We start from the raw sequence: 19937 nt of genomic DNA on the forward strand, positions 1-19937 counted from the left end.
CACACTCTCTATCCGTCAATCGATCCTCACTTTTTTGAATGTAAGTTATATGGAGCATTCATCTTCTCGCATTCATGGAGCTAAAGAAGACAATGAACCAATGGCTGGATCATAAGGTATACATAAATTAACATGCACAGTCTGATCATGTATCAAATATGCAAGTTGAAAACATTGTATGGTAAAAGTGCTGTGTGTGTAACTACACTGAACAAAAATATAAATGCACCAATTTCAAAGATTATTTACAGTTCATATAAGGAAATCAATCAATTGAAATAAATGAATTAGGCCCTAATCTATTGATTTCACATGACTGGAAATACAGATCTACATCTGTTGTTCACAGATACCTTTTTTTTAAGTTGGGGAGTGGATCAGAAAACCAGCCAGCATCTGGTGTGACCACCATTTTGGCTGGGGTAGGCTGTCATTGTAGATAAGAATTTGTTCTTAACTGACTTGCCTAGTTAAATAAAGTTTTTTTTTTTAATATGTGGACTGACCAATGTTTTACACCAATGGGCGTGTTCTAATATCAAGGAAAGCCCACATTAAGAAACGCCCCGAATTGCGGTCTGCAATTTCTTCATTTTGCACTTCTCCGCTGATTCGAGAAAATTGTAATGTGCGTGATTACGTTCAATAAACGTAGTCATCATACGTTAGGCTAAACTTACTACGTTGCTTTTTGTGGAGGAAAACAGACGGGTGAGTTTAATATAACATTTCTCGCCATGCAGCTAATTCAGTTACATGTGTATGATTTATAATCAATGTAATATTTAACAATACAAGAGACACACAATGACCGATAAATATAACATGCGAAATGACAGTATCGGCTAAGAGAGAGAAGTGACTAGCGCTGTCTTTCTCGACTGAGACGGCAGGCTAACGTTAGCTAGCTATGTTGTCAATCCTAGAAACTTGGATACAACAGGTCTCATTGTTTTGATTCCTCCTGGGGGTGGGTAACGTTAGTTCAAATCAAAGTTAGCACACTAGCTAACGTCAGTTTGTCGCAGTTTCAATGCGAATAACAACACCGAATATATCAAAATATAATGGCCGTAGCTAGCTACATTAATGTTATGTAAAAGGAGAATGCTGTCGAGTTTTCTAGCTCGGAGATTAGCCAACGGTAGCTAGCTACCTTGCTGACGATGGCTTACCCTCGAAGAACAAAACACCTACTGTTCGCTAGTTTTTGGTAGGACTATATCACGATATTTTTTCTATGTGAAAAATTAACATGAAGTAAACTCAACTTTTTGGTCCTTTACTAACAAGCTGTATATAAAATAGTTAGCTGTAGCTTAGAAAATAAATATTACACTGGATAATAAATAAATGTGTCACTGGATGAAAACATAATGTTTTGTTTTCAACATTAGGGCTGTTTTCCAAAATAAGTGAAAGGTCCTTCGTTTTGTTTCCTTGCCACGATACTAACGAGTATCGCGATACAGGTATTGTCAGTTCGCTAGCTCACATACTGACCACACTGCTCGTGTTGTAAAATAAATGTAGACGCATGTTATTAAATCATTTCTTCCACACTGCTCGCGCAGTTCTGCTTGGACAGGTGCTAAAATAGAATAATTGGTTCTATTTATGATGCTCAAGTCCTGCCTCTCCCATCTCCTCATTGGTTTTTAGGAGCATATACCCACATGTTTTATTTTAGCTAGCTAGGCTTGCCCCATGTCATTGTTAACTAGCTAGGGTATCTGGACCCTGTTCCAGTCTTCTTTTCATGGTTTAGTTGAAAATAGTGTTTCAATTGGTTTTGGATAATCGACTATTGATATCATCATTCCCGTATTGTTTACTGTGTTTCCCGGAATCGGAAGTTCATCTATCGATTAAAAAAGCATAAAATCTGTGCTATAACCTTTGTTTCCTTTTGGCAGTGAGACATTTGAAGAACCACCAATAAGCCTAATGCTACAGCGGCAACATTAGCAGATATTACAGTAAGTAGCTACTACAGAATCTCTGCCTGTCCTGTGTGTATCTAAATAAACTGCCTTAACTTGTTCAGTGTATTGGTTGATTTAATTTGACAACTGTGATGCTAGTAGTTCACATTTACATCCTTTTGTGTCAATAATGGTCTCAATAATGGTCCCCCCCTAAAGTACTTCCTAAGGATGGCTAGCTGCGGTGAGGTTGACCACTCTGTGAGCTCGCTCCCATCCAGTAAGAAGGGGAGTGGTGACTCTGCCTGCTCTGGTTCCAGTGGCTCATCACCTGCCCTGCCTGTCCCAGAGTGTGCCATCTGCCTGCAGAGCTGTGTCCACCCTGTCCAGCTACCCTGCCGCCACGTCTTTTGTTTCCTGTGTGTGAAAGGGGCGTCCTGGCAGAGCAAGCGCTGTGCTCTCTGTAGACAGGAGGTTCCCGAGGACTTCCTGGAGCACCCCACTCTGCTGTCCCCCGAAGAGCTTAAGACCGGAGGGCGGGCTGCCGCAGGGGACAACGCATGGTACTATGAGGGGAGAAATGGCTGGTGGCAGTATGACGAGAGGACCAGTCGTGAGCTGGAGGACGCTTTCTCCAAGGGCAAGAAAACAGCTGAGATGCTGATAGCCGGGTTCCTGTACGTGGCCGACCTGGAGAACATGGTGCAGTACCGGCGCAATGAACACGGCCGCCGCCGCAAGATAAAACGGGACGTTGTGGACATCCCCAAGAAAGGGGTGGCGGGCCTCCGTCTGGACATCGAGGGTGGCACGCAGGGGTCCGCTGCGGCAGGGAGAGGGAACTCTGCAGACGGGGCTGATACTTCAGCAGCCTCAGTGCAGCAGGCTGCAGCAGCTCCAGCTACCTCCACAGTCCTGTCTGCTCCTGCCAGGCCTCCCACCTCTCTGGGGGGCCAGCCTGGCAGCCCCACCAGCCCCTCCCTGGAAGACACCCTGGCCCTGCTCCACATCAGCCCCACAGATGCGCCGGAGAGGGCTGAAGTCGGGGAGGGAGAAGAGGAGGCCACCGCCACACCCTCCATGTCATCTGGTCCTAACACCTCTGTGGATGGGTCTGGGGACTGGAGTGATGAGGGGGATGGGGAGGCAGTGGAGCCCCGGGAGCAGAGACTGCATTTGGGGGAGAGCCCAGAGGACAGGTCCCCCCCTGGGGCTGAGGCCTCCAGCAGCAGTGTGAGGTCGCGAAGGCCTGACGGCCAGTGTACTGAAGTGTGAGCTCAACTCATCATGATCCTCTGCACTGTAGCTAACATTCTCAGCTAACATAGGACTCTGAAACAGATTAAAACCAACCCCTGCAAACAACTGTCTCAAGGCAAGGACTCTCACACTCTCATTATTAGACTTTTAAAGATGAAAATTACCCCCTGAAAATTAGTTATAGTCAAAATTTACTGGTGGGCCTTAGGAGCAGTCTTTCCCCATACAACTTGTTAGTTGAGCGTTGAATTGTTGTTTCGTGTAAGTTGTTTGAACGTCCTCATGCCTGCAGACAGTATGTGATGCAGCCGTGTTGAAAGATGGAGACTTATTATTTTCAGAGACATGTATTTAACTGAATCAGGTAGCAGCCTCTTATCAGCTAATCAACAGTTGTTTTGATCAGATCAGTGGTTGTTTTCCCCTCTCTGCAGCAGCTTTGTGTGTTGAGTTCTTGGCTGCTCCAAAGTGATTAACACCATGCTCCATGACCTCTGATCAAAAAGGTTAGTAGACATTTTCATTTGAGTTTCAAAAGCGAAGCATGTTCGTAGTGTTCAGTTGCTGATTATTCATCTGTAATGCTAGTCTGTTTCATAATGTGTGCATGTGTTTTAAGAGAGGGGTTGGATTCTTAAACACTACTGGTGAAGAGGACTGATGTTTTTGATTTTAGTTTAACTGTTTTTTTCTTTGTTTTCCTATGGTTGTAAATTCTATTGTGTGATTACTAAGACAGTAAGAGAAGAGCAACGGTTGCTAGGTGGCTTGCTGGCTGTCTCCTGCAAAACATTTTAAGTTTTAAATGTTATTGTTTTTATATTTCTTACCAGCTGACTGTCATTGTCATCTGTTGAGCTCAATTTTACTATCTTTATAATAACCTTTACTTTCTGTAATGATTTTTGGTTTGTAATCTTTTACATGGTATGTGATTTTAAATAAAATGTGTCTTCATCAACCCAAAATGTTGATTGGAAGTATTGTTTTTGTTTGATGAAAGCAAAAGGCGAGCTGATCACATGCCAACACAACTAGCGACGTCATGCAAGAAATAAGCTGTCTTGTATCAAATCTGGTCACAATGTATTTTTTTACCCTGATATTTCTCATGTGACAACTCTACGGACACCCCTTAAAATTTGTGGATTTCGGACACAACAGTTGCTGACAGGTGAATAAAATCGGGCACACAGCCATGCGTTCTCCATAGACAAACATTGTCAGTAGAATCGCCTTACTGAACAGCTCAGTGACTTAACGTGGCACCGTCATAGGATGCCACCTTTCCAACAAGTCAGTTGGTCAAATGTCTACCCTGCTAGAGCTGCCCAGGTCAACTATAAGTGCTGTTATTGTGAAGTGGAAACGTATAGGAGTAACAGCGGCTCAGCCACGAAGTGGTAGGCCACACAAGCTCACGGAACGGGACCACTGAAGTGTGTAAAAATCCTCTGTCCTAGGTTGTTACACTCACTACTGAGTTCCATACTGACTCTGGAAGCAATGTCAGCTCAATAACGATTAGTTGGGAGCTTCATTAAATGGGTTTCCATGGCTGAGCAGCAGCACACAAGCCTTCGATCAGTTTGGGGAAGACCATTTCCTGTTTCAGCATGACAATGCCCCTGTGCGTGCACAAGGCGAAGTCCATACAGAAATGGTTTGTCGATCAGTGTGGAATAACTTGACTGGCCTGCACAGAGCCCTGACCTCAACTCCATCAAACAACTTTGGGAGGAATTGGAACGCCGACTGCGAGCCAGGGCGATTCGCCCAACCTCACTAATGCTCTTGTGGCTGAATGGAAGCAAGTCCCGCAGCAATGTTCCAACATATAGTGAAACCCTTCCCAGAAAAGTGCAGGCTGTTATAACAGCAAAGGGGGGACCAACTCCATGATTTTTGAATGAGATGTTTGACGAGCAGGTGTCCACATACTTTTGATCATGTAGTGTACCTCACCACTTGATAATACCATGCACCTGCTGCTCTTGCCCTGCACAGGTCCACTTGGTAGCGTACCTACTTCAACAGACAGGTTCCAACCCTCTGAATTCATCTCACGCCCTGGTTTGATATTCTGATCACAGTGTATCTGTAAGCAACACCAAAGCCTGGTGTTTGTCCAGGAAACACATGACCGTTGTAAAGGGACGGGAGAGGAAGACAAAAGGCCTGGTGGGTTGCATCCAAAATGGCTCCCTATTTAGTGCACTACCTTTGACCAGGGCCCACTATGTAGGGAATAGGGTGCCATTTGGGACGTACCCCTGGTGGTGTGTTATCCAGGGACCAGAGAACTACCAGCCAGGTTCACACCATAGTGAAGCTTGATCTATCAGAGAGGGGAAAAGGAGCGACTGACTCTAGCCTAGATCTATGCAGCAGGACAAACAGAACGTTTCATTGTTAGATTATTCAGAATTCACATGAATCTCCTACCCTGGTTGAAAAAGAACACACCATCGGCATTGTACATTTATTGGAACAGCAGGACAGATGGAGAATTCTTCCGCTGGCCTACAAATAGTTATCAGAGACGAATAAAGTAGTGGGGCATCTACTGTAGTTGGTAGAGATTTGTGTGGTATTGAGGTCCCTTGATGAATTTATAGATAGGTCTGTATGACCTAGTCTCTTAACTGGAGAATGATAACTCCCAACTGTAGTGGGCTGGATAGAGAATCCTCTTCTTGTTATTCTCACTATCTCTGTGTGTGTGCTATTGTTCGGCTCAGTCTTGGGGGTGTGGTTGGAAATTGCAGCAGTAAGACCACTATGTTTGCTTCTAATGTTTTATACAAAAACCTTGTTGGAATCTAACCGATGATTTGATCTTCCGATCTTTGAAAACGTTGACACATCTTGGTGTTTCAGAAAGTACAATACAAGCAAGATCAACAGGGATTTTATTCACAACAGCAATAGAAAGTATTTAGCTTGAAATACAAGTAATTTTACTTTGATTTGTCATAAAATGTACTGTATTTTATACGAGTTATATTTGTATCTATAAATTGCAGTTATCTGCCAAATAACATCTTACTTTTAAAAATAAACACATTTTGTTACCTGAATATAGCAAAGATATACAGTATTTTTGGCTTCACTTACTCCAGTCCACAGCCACATGCATAAATGCATAGTTTTGTTCAGAATATAAATAGCAGTTACTGTAGAAAATATCCCGTATTATATTTCAGTGTAGCTTGTTGAAATAGCTTAAAGTTATCACTTGAAGTTGAGTAATGCTCTTGCACCGCAGGCCAGTTGAGGACGAACAGATAAACAATGTCTTTGTCCTTCATTTGGGTCCAAGCTGATTCTCAAGGGTCTCCATCCTTTTTGACACAACCTCAAGCCTATTTCCTTTATTACACATTAAGGTCTGAAGCCTATTTCCTTTATAGTGAACTTTTAAATTTCCTGATTTCCTTTATAGTGAACACTTTATAGTTTTAAAGTGACGTTTAGGGCTAGGCCTGTGCATCCTAAATGGCAGCCTATTTCCTTTATAGTGAACTACGTTTGACCAGGGCTGATAGGCCTGTAGCCTATTTCCTTTATAGTGAACTACGTTTGACCAGGGCTGATAGGCCTGTAGCCTATTTCCTTTATAGTGAACTACGTTTGACCAGGGCTGATAGGCCTCTAGTCAAAAGTAGCACACTATACAGGTAAAAGGGTACCATTTGGAAAGCATTCAATGTCATGGCAATATTAAAGACCTTATCTAAAGTATGTACACCACCACAGGGCTGTAAAGGATATTATTCTGGGTCAGTCTCCTAAGCTGTTCGTTGACCTGCCTCTGGAAGAGCATCACGTTCTCACACTTACACATATCTTGAGGGGAGGGTTTCTCTGTTCACAGACAGACACAGTATGAATTGTCTTTTAGGAATAGACTGACACAGATCAAGTGCAATACAATTATTAATTCCCAGAGCCTCACAATATACTGTACAATGATAGCCCTCCAATGGTATGGTTTCTGTTGTACTTCATAAAAACACCTGCAGATGGCAGAGATGTACAGCATTTTCCCCCTGAACATAAAGTCCTTACACGCTCCTCAATATATATTTCCTGAAATGCAGTGCATGAGAGAAAATCGATCAAACACACATTATAAACTGGGTGGTACGAGCCCTGAATACTGGTTGGCTGACAGACGTGCGATAATAGCAATAAGGCACCTCGGGGGTTTATGTTTTTTTTGCCAATGTACCACAGCCTAGGGCTGTACACAGGCACTCTGCGTTGCGCCGTGCATAAGAACAGCCCTTAGCCATGGTATATTAGCCATGTACCACCCCCCCCCCCCCCCCAGGCCTTATTGCTTAAGTATAAATCATTATATGGAAGTCTAAGCACCACCTTCATAAACAATCTGATTTGTTTTAAGACTTTAGATGGGTTTTGGGGCATTTTTGATTCACTATTTGTATTTATAGAATTCAAAATGTATTCAAGATGAGAGGATTTGTGCACTGTGCAGGAAAGTGTGAGAAATAATGAATAATGTGTAGCTGTGATGGATCTTTAATAAGAAAGTTATTTTAGAGTGTGTTTTATGCATTGGGTACCTTTACATATCCGTGACTTCAATTTGTCTGTAATTTCTCCCATGTTGCTAAAATCTTCAGCATAGTACAAATGCTTATCATCTGGCTCGGAAGCAATTTCCCTGAGCTCTTCTTCGATGGCTTTACCAACACCAAGTGCATATATCGTGATACCTGGGGACAGAGAAGCAGGTCAGAAGGAAGTGGATGAATGACTCCTTTAAGAGAAAATGGTACTCTATTAAAGGCTCTTTAAATGGCTCTGCAATCAGATCAATTTTAGCAAACACAACGTAAAGAAACCGTACCAGCATCCTTTGCCTTTGTGGCCCATTTCGACACATCATCCTGGGATCGTCCGTCGGTGAACACGATGCTGACCCGTGGTATGTCGGGCCTGGCCCCCTCCTTGGCAGAGAAGCTGTACTCAAACATGTGACGCAGGGCAGCACCCGTCATGGATCCTCTGCCCATGTATTGCATCTGCAACACGGCCCTGTTGATGTCCCGGCCTGAGGTATACTGACCCAGGGTGAACTCTGTGCGGACCTTACTGGAGTACTGCAGCAGCCCCACGTGGGTGCCCGTGCCGGACACGTCCAGAGAGTACACGATGCCGTTCACAAACTGCTTGACCAGCTCAAAGTTGGCCGGTCCCAGGCTCTTAGAGCCGTCAATTACAAATACCAGATCCATCACTCCATCTCCACACACTGCCTCTGCCATAGTAGAGACAAATAGTGTTGAGTCAAGTCATGACTCCCCAAATCAACTATACCATGGCAAGACAGCAGCAGAAAGTACTAGCCTACATTACTTAAATGAGGTCACTGATAGGCTAATAACTGTCTCATTCTACAATAATGGCCCAACATTATGAAGGCCTGTGTGCAGGTCAGGGGCGCAACTTTGGTTTTAGAAGTGGCGGGGACATATTTATCTTTTACATTTTTTTATCCATTCCGATAAACACTCCCAACAGCCTACCCGACCGCTCGAGGCGTCAGCATGGTCCTAAAGCACACAGTTGCCTCGTTTTGTATCACATTCCAATGACAAAACTGGGGGTGGGGACAAAAATGCAATTTCAGAATGTGGGGGGGGACATGTCTCCCCAGTGAAAGTTGCGCCCCTGGTGCAGGTCATATTGTATAATAGTATAAGGATAATTTTTATTAATAATGGAAATGTGTGTTCTCTACTCCAGGCTTCATGGTTCCAAAGACAGTCATTTCAATGCAACATTGGGTAATAATGTGCAAGAATATCCATCTATCTACCTATCGAGAACTACTCTTTCTTCCTTCACGACATGTGCCTGTCACTGTCAAACGGTATGGAATATTCCTCTTAATCCAGGAAAATAACACCCTGGACTAGAGGGAGCATCAGGATTAACCATGACCTCATAATCACACTCATCCAAATTATGTAACATATAAATACCAGGATGGAAAAACACTCAGTCACAGTCAGACCCATTACAAAAGAGGCAATTAGGTGTATATTTGAAGGCAGTCCAACTTCCCTCAGTCATATAAGCATTAATGCGTAACATTCATTCTAACATACCAATTCAAAGGGATGTGAATCCATTGGGCCAAAACAGCATGATGCATAGAGAAGATCCTCTTATTACTGTGCCATGTCCAAAAGATCTGTTACCACACAGCTGATAGTAAGACATGGAAGCAGGCCATGGACTTACTCTGGCAGGTTCTGTTATCAGGTCTGAGTTTGTAGCCTTCTCGACATCGACACACAAATGAATCTTCAGTGTTCACACAGTCATGCTCACAGCCATGGTTACCAAGGGAACATGGATCAAGCCCTGCAGTAAGTAAAAGTGATCAGACCCAGTTGTTGAGGTCAATAAGCAAGACCTGCTAGTATGTTGAAATCTAAGTAAAAAATTGAATACAAGTTATATTTCTGTGTATTAGGTGAGACTGAGAGCATACACTATTATAGTGTGAAGCAGGTGAGACTGAGAGCATACACTATTCTAGTGTGAAGCAGGTGAGACAGAGCATACACTATTCTAGTGTGAAGCAGGTGAGACAGAGCATACACTATTCTAGTGTCAAGCAGGTGAGACTGAGGGCATACACTATTATAGTGTGAAGCAGGTGAGACTGAGAGCATACACTATTCTTGTGTGAAGCAGGTGAGACTGAGAGCATACACTATTCTTGTGTGAAGCAGGTGAGACTGAGAGCATACACTATTCTAGTGTGAAGCAAGTGAGACAGAGCATACACTATTCTAGTGTGAAGCAGGTGAGACTGAGAGCATACACTATTCTAGTGTGAAGCAGGTGAGACTGAGAGCATACACTATTCTAGTGTGAAGCAGGTGAGACTGAGAGCATACACTATTCTTGTGTGAAGCAGGTGAGACTGAGAGCATACACTATTCTTGTGTGAAGCAGGTGAGACTGAGAGCATACACTATTCTAGTGTGAAGCAAGTGAGACAGAGCATACACTATTCTAGTGTGAAGCAGGTGAGACTGAGAGCATACACTATTCTAGTGTGAAGCAGGTGAGACTGAGAGCATACACTATTCTAGTGTGAAGCAGGTGAGACTTACTTTTGCAGGCTTTATTATCAGGTCTGAGTATGTAGCCTTCATGGCATTTACAGAAAAACACATCTTCAGTGTTCACACACTCATGTTCACACCCGTGGTCGCCAAGAGCACAGTGGTCAATCTCTGAGAGGTGTTAGTCACATCGGGTACAGAGATAGAAACAAGGCAGGAGAGAGAAAGGGACAACGCATGCTAATATTCTTTCAGGGAAGTAACACTTTTACACTGTTATATAGAAATATAACAGTGACTCACATATTCACTACATTCAACAAATAAATACATTACAAATGTTTTCCTCAACACTGCCCACACAGTGAGCACAGCACTCTGTTGCTGAGTCCTCCAGTGACTGATATTTTGAATGAACAGTTTACGATTGCTTTATTTGTTAGATTTAATATATTTTAAACTATTTTTAGAGGTGTACTGGCACTGCCATCTCAGGAGGGGGAGGTTGAGTACAGTGTTGTTAATAGCACAGTTACACAGTTCATACAACCAGAGGAGTGATGAACTTACTGCTGCAGGTCTTGCCATCGCGGTTGAGAACATAGCCCCTCGTGCATCTACAGACGTAGGACTCAGGAGAGCTGACACAGTCATGCTGACAGCCATGGTTCCCCAGGTCACAGTAATCTATTCCTGGGGGGGGGAAGGTAGAGACACACATAGATTGGCTTGAATTCATACATTATTCTCAGGATGTTAACAAGAGATAAAGGAGGGAATATGTGCCTATAATTTGGAATTTAATTTTTTTCATGTAACACCAGTTGTTTCTGCCTATTTCTTTTAAGCACTTACCGTTTTAATTAACCCACAGGGTGCTTTCTTTAGTTAACTAAAATGTTTATTGTGCAATTTGCATCGGAACATACACTCTTAGGAAAAAAGGTGCTATCTAGAACCAGAAAGGGTTGTTCGGCTGTCCCCATAGGAGAACCCTTTGAAGAACCCCTTTTGGGTTCCATATAGAAACCTTTCCACAGATGGAACCCTGGCTGTGTTATGATCTCTTTGTATTCTAACACCCTGGACACACTCCCCCATATGTCAGCAGCCAGTGAGATGATTCAAAAAGCACACTTCCTCTTGGAGATCTCCCCTATGCTACTCTGAAGTCTGAAGTTCCACTAGAGAACTAGAGGCACGTCCAAATGTGGGTGGACTTGGACCTCCGTCTGGCAACAAGAGACCAAATACTGTATTAGAGTTGGACTGATCTGGGACATTCATCCCTTCAACTGCTTAAAGAACTGATTGTGAACACTACTATAGTCAAGCATAGTTGCATCACTGAGCCAGTCCATGGACTGAAATGTAGCCCAAAACAAATTATTTATTGTTTTCAGTATAATAGACCATCAGATTTGAGCAATGAAAGGACAGATGGAAATCTGGAATTCAGGTTAACCTTCACAAGCAGATAAATTACTTTTTTTCCCAGAGTAAATTCATAGTTTTTTCTATGCTAACTGTAGTCATAACCACAATAAATAAATAAATGAACGAACGAAAGAGGAAAAACTAAGAATCTCACTTCGGCACGTCCTCTCGTCCTCGTTGAGTTCATACCCAAGCCGGCAGCGACACTCGTAGCCAAGTACCCCTGGCGCCTTGGCACAGATGTGGGCACAGCCATGGTCCACCACATCACACGGGTCTTCCGCTACAGAACCAGGAGGACCACAACATAGGCAAAGACAGGATTTAATGCTACTGCTGTAGCTAACCCTTACCCTATGCCTCCTGCTATCTCACCAGCCCTAGCACTGCACCGTCCCACAGGCAAACCCTAACCCAGCCAGCTAGGCCCCACTGATTCTGATTTACACCACTGACTTTTTTCCTTGTTCCCCTCTAGTGAATTTGTCTGTCCAAAAGCAACATATTTTCCATGTTCTTAGTCAAATGATGTGGTCAAGCCTGTTATAATAGAGTTGAGCACAGTTGACTAAGTTGCTCACTCACCGTGGCAGGTCTTGCCATCAGAGTTAAGGGTGTAACCCTTTCTACACCGGCACATGTAGGAGGCTGGGGTGCTCACACAGAGGTGATCACACGGATGGTCCATCACAGAGCACAGATCTGTACCTAATACATACACACATACACATACATACAAATAATACATCCTTAGAATCTCCATCAATATAATGAATAAAGCACATGAGTGTGTTGAGAGATGAACAGAGAGAAAACACCTCCACACAGATTGGACTGGAAGACGGAGGTGAGGGTCTCTATCTGGCTGAAGTTGGCCACCAGGTACACATGCTCCGAGTGGGGCTCACTCCCGATGACCCGCAGCGTGTTCATATCCACCCTGCCCACTCCGATGGCGAATATCTGGATGCCTGCCTGTCGGGCCTGTGCCGCCACCTCTTCCACCGTGTCCTGGGGGCGCCCGTCCGTAATGATCATGGCGATGCGGGGGATGTGCATGTCGGCGGGTCGGGCGCCCTCTGGCTCGGTGAAGGCCGTCTCCATGGTGTACTGGATAGCCAGGCCGGTCATGGTGCCGGTGGCCAGGTGGTCCATGGCCTTCACCGCCCGCTCCACATCTGCCTTGAATACAACAGTTATGTGTTTGTTAATGTGGGTGGGTTAGTTTTTTGGGGATTCTTGTTACAGACTGTTTCTGAGCAACTGTACTTGGAAAACCATATTGCATATTGTAAAAAGAATAGAACAGTACTGAATAGTCCATCTGTTTCTTCTGCTCCCAGTCTCACCACACGGCACACATTGGGGAGGAAGGAAGTTCAGCCACATTGCAACATCCCTGTGGGTAGAAGTACTTTGCTCAAGTGCACAACGGCTATTCAGCTAAGTGCATCGAGAGAGAACCTGTTCTCTAGGCTACCTTGTTGTTGTTGGTGTCGAGACAGAACTTGTTACCCAAACTATATTCTTAGGGGGGGGGGGGGGGGATGGTTTCAGAAGTGTTCTTCAGCTGTCCCCATAGGATAACCCTTTTTGGTTCCTAGTAAAAAACTATTTTTGTCTCAATGTAGAACCATTTTGAGTTCCATGTAGAACCATCTGTGGAAAGGGTTTTATATGGAACCCAAAATGGTTCTACTTGGAGCCAAAAAGGGTTTTACCTGGAACCAAAAAGGGACAGCCATGGAACCCTTTTCTTCTAAGAGTGTAGTTTGTGGAGAAAGGGTTCTTCAAAGGCTTCTTCTATGGGAACAGCTGAAGAACCCTTTTGGGTTCCAGATAGTACCTGTTTTCTAAGAGTGTACCTTGCTGCTGTAGGTGTTGAGGGAGAACTCGTTCTGCACCACGCTGCCGTACTGCAGCAGCCCGACGCGCGTCGCCTCCGGTCCCACGTCGAGGAAGGCCAGGATGTTGGTGATGAAGATCTTGACCTTCTCGTAGTCGCTGGGACGCACGCTGCGGGAGCTATCGATGATGAACACAAAATCCAGGGGCTTCCCTTTACACAGGCTCTCTGGGGAAATACACAGGCGTTACTGGAGGTACAGTAGGCCAGGCATACTATATGTGATAATTACACAGGCATTACTGGAGGTACAGTAGGCCAGGCATACTATATGTGATAATTACACAGGCATTACTGGAGGTACAGTAGGCCAGGCATACTATATGTGATAATTACACAGGCATTACTGGAGGTACAGTAGGCCAGGCATACTATATGTGATAATTACACAGGCATTACTGGAGGTACAGTAGGCCAGGCATACTATATGTGATAATTACACAGGCATTACTGGAGGTACAGTAGGCCAGGCATACTATATGTGATAATTACACAGGCATTACTGGAGGTACAGTAGGCCAGGCATACTATTTGTGATAGTTATACAGGCTCTCTCGGGAAAGACACAGACATTACTGGAGGTACAGTAGGCCAGGCATACTATATGTGATAGTTACACAGGCTCTCTGGGGAAAGACACATACATTACTGGAGATACAGTAGGCCAGGCATACTATATGTGATAATTACACAGGCATTACTGGAGGTACAGTAGGCCAGGCATACTATTTGTGATAATTACACAGGCATTACTGGAGGTACAGTAGGCCAGACATACTATTTGTGATAGTTACACAGGCTCTCTGGGGAAAGACACAGACATTACTGGAGATACAGTAGGCCAGGCATACTATATGTGATAATTACACAGGCATTACTGGAGGTACAGTAGGCCAGACATACTATTTGTGATAGTTACACAGGCATTACTGGAGGTACAGTAGGCCAGGCATACTATATGTGATAGTTACACAGGCTCTCTGGGGAAAGACACAGACATTACTGGAGATACAGTAGGCCAGGCATACTATATGTGATAATTACACAGGCATTACATGGAGGTACAGTAGGCCAGTCATACTATATGTGATAATTACACAGGCTCTCTGGGGAAAGACACAGACATTACTGGAGCTACAGTAGGCCAGGCATACTATATGTGATAATTACAGAGGCTCTCTGGGGAAAGACACATACATTACTGGAGATACAGTAGGCCAGGCATACTATATGTGATAATTACACAGACATTACTGGAGGTACAGTAGGCCAGGCATACTATATGTGATAGTTATACAGGCTCTCTGGGGAAAGACACAGACATTACTGGAGCTACAGTAGGCCAGGCATACTATATGTGATAATTACAGAGGCTCTCTGGGGAAAGACACATACATTACTGGAGATACAGTAGGCCAGGCATACTATATGTGATAATTACACAGGCTCTCTGGGGAAAGACACAGACATTACTGGAGCTACTATATGTGATAATTACACAGGCATTACAGGCATACTATATGTGATAATTACACAGGCTCTCTGGGGAAAGACACAGACATTACTGGAGATACAGTAGGCCAGGCATACTATATGTGATAATTACACAGGCTCTCTGGGGAAAGACACAGACATTACTGGAGGTACAGTAGGCCAGGCATACTATATGTGATAATTACACAGGCTCTCTGGGGAAAGACACAGACATTACTGGAGGTACAGTAGGCCAGGCATACTATATGTGATAGTTACACAGACTCTCTGGGGAAAGACACATACATTACTGGAGGTACAGTAGGCCAGGCATACTATATGTGATAATTACACAGGCTCTCTGGGGAAAGACACAGACATTACTGGAGGTACAGTAGGCCAGGCATACTATATGTGATAATTACACAGGCTCTCTGGGGGAGAACACAAATAAATGGAAGTAATGTACTGGAAGTAATGGAAGTATTGTACTGTATATAGGCTTACTCTAACTCTAATATAGTATTTACAGGGGGAGAACACAAAGAAAGCCTTAATGGAAGTATTGTACTGTATATAGGCTTACTGTAACTCTAATATATTATTTACAGGGGCTCTCTGAGGAACATACAGTAATCTGACTGGAAGTAGTCTTACTTTACGGTATATAACTGATATTTACATGGGCTCTCTGTATGAAGAAACCAAAAGTTTCTGGGTACAGACTGGGTCTTACTTAAAGTACTGTAGTACATAATTCTGACACTGTCTGGTTGAGTTTGGACAGTGATTATTACTTTGTGTGCTCAGTTAGTCAGCCTGAGAGCAGGGGAAAGATTCTGAGTTCTCTAGTCTCCAGTAATAATCTGTAAATCAATCAACACTAAACTAAGCCTGGGAAAAGACAAGAAGAAAAACTTCTACATGCTCCATATATCCCTCTGGAGAGGACCAGTTCCCCTGGTCAGACATCGATTTTACTTGATCTTTACTGTAACGGGAAATACAGACCAATTATGAATATACATACTGTACTTGTGCACACATATATGGTCTGTATATTCCATCATATTGTACTGTATGTTCCATTATATTGTATTGTATATCCCATTATATTGTACTGTATATTCCATTATATTGTACTCTATATTACATTATATTGTACTGTATAACCCATTATATTATAATGTATATCCCATTATATTGTACTGTATATTCCATTATATTGTACTGTATATTCCATTATATTGTACTGTATAACCCATTATATTATAATGTATATCCCATTATATTGTACTGTATATTCCATTATATTGTACTGTATATTCCATTATATTGTACTGTATATTCCATCATATTGTACTGTATATTCCATCATATTGTACTCTATATTCCATTATATTGTACTGTATATTCCATTATATTGTATGTCCCATTATATTGTATGTCCCATTATATTGCGCTATATGTCCCATTATTTTGTGTTATATGTCCCATTATATTGTACTGTCCCATTATATTGTACTGTATTTTCCATTATATTCCATGCATTCCACTACATTCCATTGTATTTGTAATTGTATTTAATACTCTTCCTCGGGTCCAGCAACATGAAGGCAGTTATATACAATTAAAAATATTACAAGACATTACATAACTCTTTACCCAATACATTTAGTGCGTTCCCTCAGGCCACTACTCCGCTATCACATATTTACACTACAACATCCATGTTTACATGTATGTAGAGTGCATGTCTTATCATGTGTATGTGTGTCTATGCCTGTGCGTGTCTGTTCACAGTGTATTTTTATCTGTTTTTTAAATCTGATTCTACTGCTTGCATCAGTTACCTGATGTGGATAGAGTCCCATGTAGTCATGGCTCTATGTAGTACTGTGCGCCTCCAATAGTCTGTTCTGGACTTGGGGATTGTGAAGAGACCTCTGGTGGCATGTCTTGTGGGGTATGCATGGGTGTCCGAGCTGTTTGCTAGTAGTTTAAACAGACAGTTCGTACATTCAGCTTGTCAACACTTCTTACAAAAACAAGTAGTGATGAAGTCAATCTCTCCTCCACTTTGAGCCATGAGAGATGTACATGCATATTATTCATGTTAGCACCCAGTGTACATTTAAGGGCCAGCCGTGCTGCCCTGTTCTGAGAGAATTGTAATTTTCTGAGGTCCCTCTTTGTGGCACCTGGCCACACGACTGAACAGTAGTCCAGGTGTGACAAAACCAGAACCTGTAGGACCTGCCTTGTTGATAGTGTTGATTGTGACACAAACCACAGTATTTAGCCAGCACCACATTTCCTTGAGTACCAGTAATCTCTGCTGGTCTTACCCACTGAGTTGGACTGGACGGCCGAGTCGTTGCGTCCTCTGGACAGGATGGATGGTCTGGGATGGCGTCTGTCTCTGTGGTCCACTCTGACTGCATCGCAGCAGAGCAGGCAAAAGAGCCCGAAGGCCAGAGTCCTCATCCTTGACCAGGGGAACCCACGGACAAATGGGTGGACAGACAGACAGCAGCTGGTAAAACAATTGCAGAGACAACCAACTCAACCTCCAGTCCTGAGGATGAGTGCACATCAACAAACACAAACACTGCCAGTCACTGACAGGAGACTGGGGATGGGATGTCAGTCAGACTCTAGAGGAATTATAAATAGGAAGCACTTTCACCTCCTGCCTGCCTGAAACCACAGCTTCAGATTTCACCTCATTAACCCAGAATGATTGCCATGATTTGATTTGATTTGATGTCACAGCCGTACAGTACGATTAGCGCTGTGTCCCAAATGGCCCTCTATTGTCTATAATGGTCAAAAGTAGTGCACTTTATAGGGAAAACGGTGTCATTTAAGACGCAGCCTAGAGCTACAATGTATACAACACATTCCTGACCTAAGCTACCAGTGAGGGAGGTCCACAATCTAATATAAAACATGCACCAGTTCCCTTCAGTTTATGAACTGAAATGTAACTGAGTGTCTTCCCATAGAGTTATTAATACATGGAACAAAACTCCACTCTGAGTTGAGATGTTACAGATGGTTTGCAGTGATTTAAAATGGTCTATAATACACAGCAGACTGTTCCTTTGTCAGCCATCTGTTATTGCTCCCATTTAGACCGCTCCATACACCCTGCTGCTACACACAACACTCAGGCAGCTGTTGACTGTACGGGCCATTCTGACAGACATACAGTAGTTGTGTTCCATGGCTTTAAGAGACATAGCCATGCCCATTCTAGAACACGTATACCTTTGTTCCATTTAACTAAGTCAGTTAGGAACAAATTCTTATTTACAATGACGGGCTACACCTGGCCAAACCCAGATTGTGCACTGCCCTATGGGACTCCCAATCACAACCGGTTGTGATACAACCTGGATTTAAACCAGTGTATCTGTAGTGATGCCTTAGGGCCTGAGATGCAGTGCCTTAGACTGCTGTGCCACTCGGGAGCCCGAGTGACAAGCTGATTACACTGAGTTGTTCCTTAGTCTGTTCACAGGTTTGAGCTGCATAGGTGTACCAGACATGTTTATGATGACTGTCAGTGACCAGAAGCAAGCAGGGTCACACACTCATGGAACATCCTGTTCAACTACCACAGCTGCACAAACATTAGGTAAGTGAAAAACAAGTGAAAACAAGAGCCTGCACATGCCAGAGATGGATACAGCAGTTGTTACTATTACTCATTCAGTCTGTAATTGAAAATGAAGATGGACCATATACAAAAACATCAAAATTACAAACTACAGTATTTTTTAAAACATTTTTGTCATGGCCATATTGTACCTTGTCATCTTATGTTGAATCTCAATCAAACACAGTCTAATGTGGAATCTGAATCATGTTTACTATATGTTTACTTCTATTAAAAAAATAAATTGTCATCTTCGGGCTTAGATTCTGTGTGGTAAACACGACATCTGTCATGGGGTTTCATGCTGCAGTGTGACAACACTAACTATTGAAAATAACATCAAAATATCAAAAGTCTCCTTACCTTAATATCAAAATAAAGTTTTGTGAAAAGATCTGTCAGTATATCTAAATTAAATGTTGTAAAAAATAAGTAAAGCAGGAAAAGGAAATCCACCTGGGTGAGTGAGTCAAGCTGGTGACTTGTGGTCCTGCAGTCAGTCAGAGAATATGCAGATGTTCTTTAGCTTTCTCGCTCTCTCGCTCTCTCTATGCATTAGACTTGCCCCCTCTCCTCTGGGACTGACTGATTCTGTATTTACTCTTAGCTGCCTTACCTCAGTCTGGCTCTAACCTGGGGAAGGAAGCCTCCTATTGGAGACATTTGGAGAAAAAAAAGTAATGGATCAAATCTTCATGTTTTCATACAGTAGGTTATCAGTTTAAACTATCATTTCAGTGTGTGAATCACAATCAAGACATCTTCAACTGAGCCGACCAAGCATTTTGGTAACCACATGATCTTTGATCAGAAATAGTGACCAATAATCAAACAGATATCCCATCTATTGTTCTTACATCTTACATCTGACAAAGGCGATAAGTGTGTCTACAACTCAACTCAACTGTACATTATTCAAAGTAAATGACAAGTCTATTGGTTTTGCCAACTACTGTCCTGGTCCAATGGTGGTCCAAGCTACAGTGTAAGGAGGTTACTGTACCTGGAAGACATCTGGATGAACTCTCCACATTGAACAGAAGGTAACAGTAAGGCAGCAGTTTATGGAAAAGGGGTCTAAAGCAGTGCTTTCAGTGCTCTTAACTGCAATCATCCTGAAAATAGACTACCTGTCTTACAATGACAACATTATGGCC

General features: G+C 43.0%; 2 protein-coding genes across 6 annotated transcripts; one reads left to right on the forward strand and one right to left on the reverse strand.

The window, feature by feature from the left end:
* The first annotated feature begins 619 nt into the window (after positions 1 to 619).
* On the forward strand, positions 620 to 4153 carry LOC135522088 (E3 ubiquitin-protein ligase rnf146). Its single transcript, XM_064948014.1, has 3 exons — positions 620 to 711; positions 1917 to 1979; positions 2145 to 4153. The coding sequence occupies exon 3, from the start codon at positions 2157 to 2159 to the stop codon at positions 3198 to 3200; it is 1044 nt and encodes a 347-aa protein (XP_064804086.1). The 5' UTR covers positions 620 to 711; positions 1917 to 1979; positions 2145 to 2156; the 3' UTR covers positions 3201 to 4153.
* Positions 4154 to 6080: 1927 nt separating this feature from the next.
* Positions 6081 to 19343, reverse strand: LOC135522089 (matrilin-2-like). 5 transcript variants are annotated; one of them, XM_064948019.1, is made up of 13 exons: positions 19237 to 19343; positions 17465 to 17604; positions 13603 to 13811; positions 12556 to 12919; positions 12323 to 12445; positions 11892 to 12020; positions 10871 to 10993; positions 10349 to 10471; positions 9465 to 9587; positions 8065 to 8475; positions 7778 to 7930; positions 6960 to 7052; positions 6081 to 6548 (listed from the first exon to the last, which is right to left on the reverse strand). In XM_064948019.1, the coding sequence occupies exons 2-13, from the start codon at positions 17601 to 17603 to the stop codon at positions 6493 to 6495; spliced, it is 2046 nt and encodes a 681-aa protein (XP_064804091.1). In that variant the 5' UTR covers position 17604; positions 19237 to 19343; the 3' UTR covers positions 6081 to 6492. The 5 variants fall into 5 exon arrangements, with proteins under 5 accessions (XP_064804091.1, XP_064804090.1, XP_064804087.1 ...); XM_064948018.1 differs by having other exon boundaries at positions 17465 to 17652; XM_064948015.1 differs by having other exon boundaries at positions 19144 to 19343.
* Between the last annotated feature and the right edge of the window lie 594 nt (positions 19344 to 19937).

This window comes from Oncorhynchus masou, chromosome 30 (assembly GCF_036934945.1).
Source record: "Oncorhynchus masou masou isolate Uvic2021 chromosome 30, UVic_Omas_1.1, whole genome shotgun sequence".
Lineage (NCBI taxonomy): Eukaryota > Metazoa > Chordata > Actinopteri > Salmoniformes > Salmonidae > Oncorhynchus > Oncorhynchus masou.

What these genes read in the sequence shown, in the direction of transcription:
- LOC135522088 (XM_064948014.1), top strand. Translation starts at nt 2,157, where the DNA reads ATGGCTAGCTGCGGTGAGGTTGACCACTCTGTGAGCTCGCTCCCATCC.
- LOC135522089 (XM_064948019.1), bottom strand. Translation starts at nt 17,603, where the DNA reads ATGAGGACTCTGGCCTTCGGGCTCTTTTGCCTGCTCTGCTGCGATGCA. An exon ending in TCAACACCTACAGCAGCAAG is followed by an intron (nt 12,920 to 13,602) that starts GTACACTCTTAG and finishes GTTGTATTCAAG; the next exon opens with GCAGATGTGGAGCGGGCGGT. An exon ending in CGATGGCAAGACCTGCAGCA is followed by an intron (nt 10,472 to 10,870) that starts GTAAGTTCATCA and finishes AACACCTCTCAG; the next exon opens with AGATTGACCACTGTGCTCTT.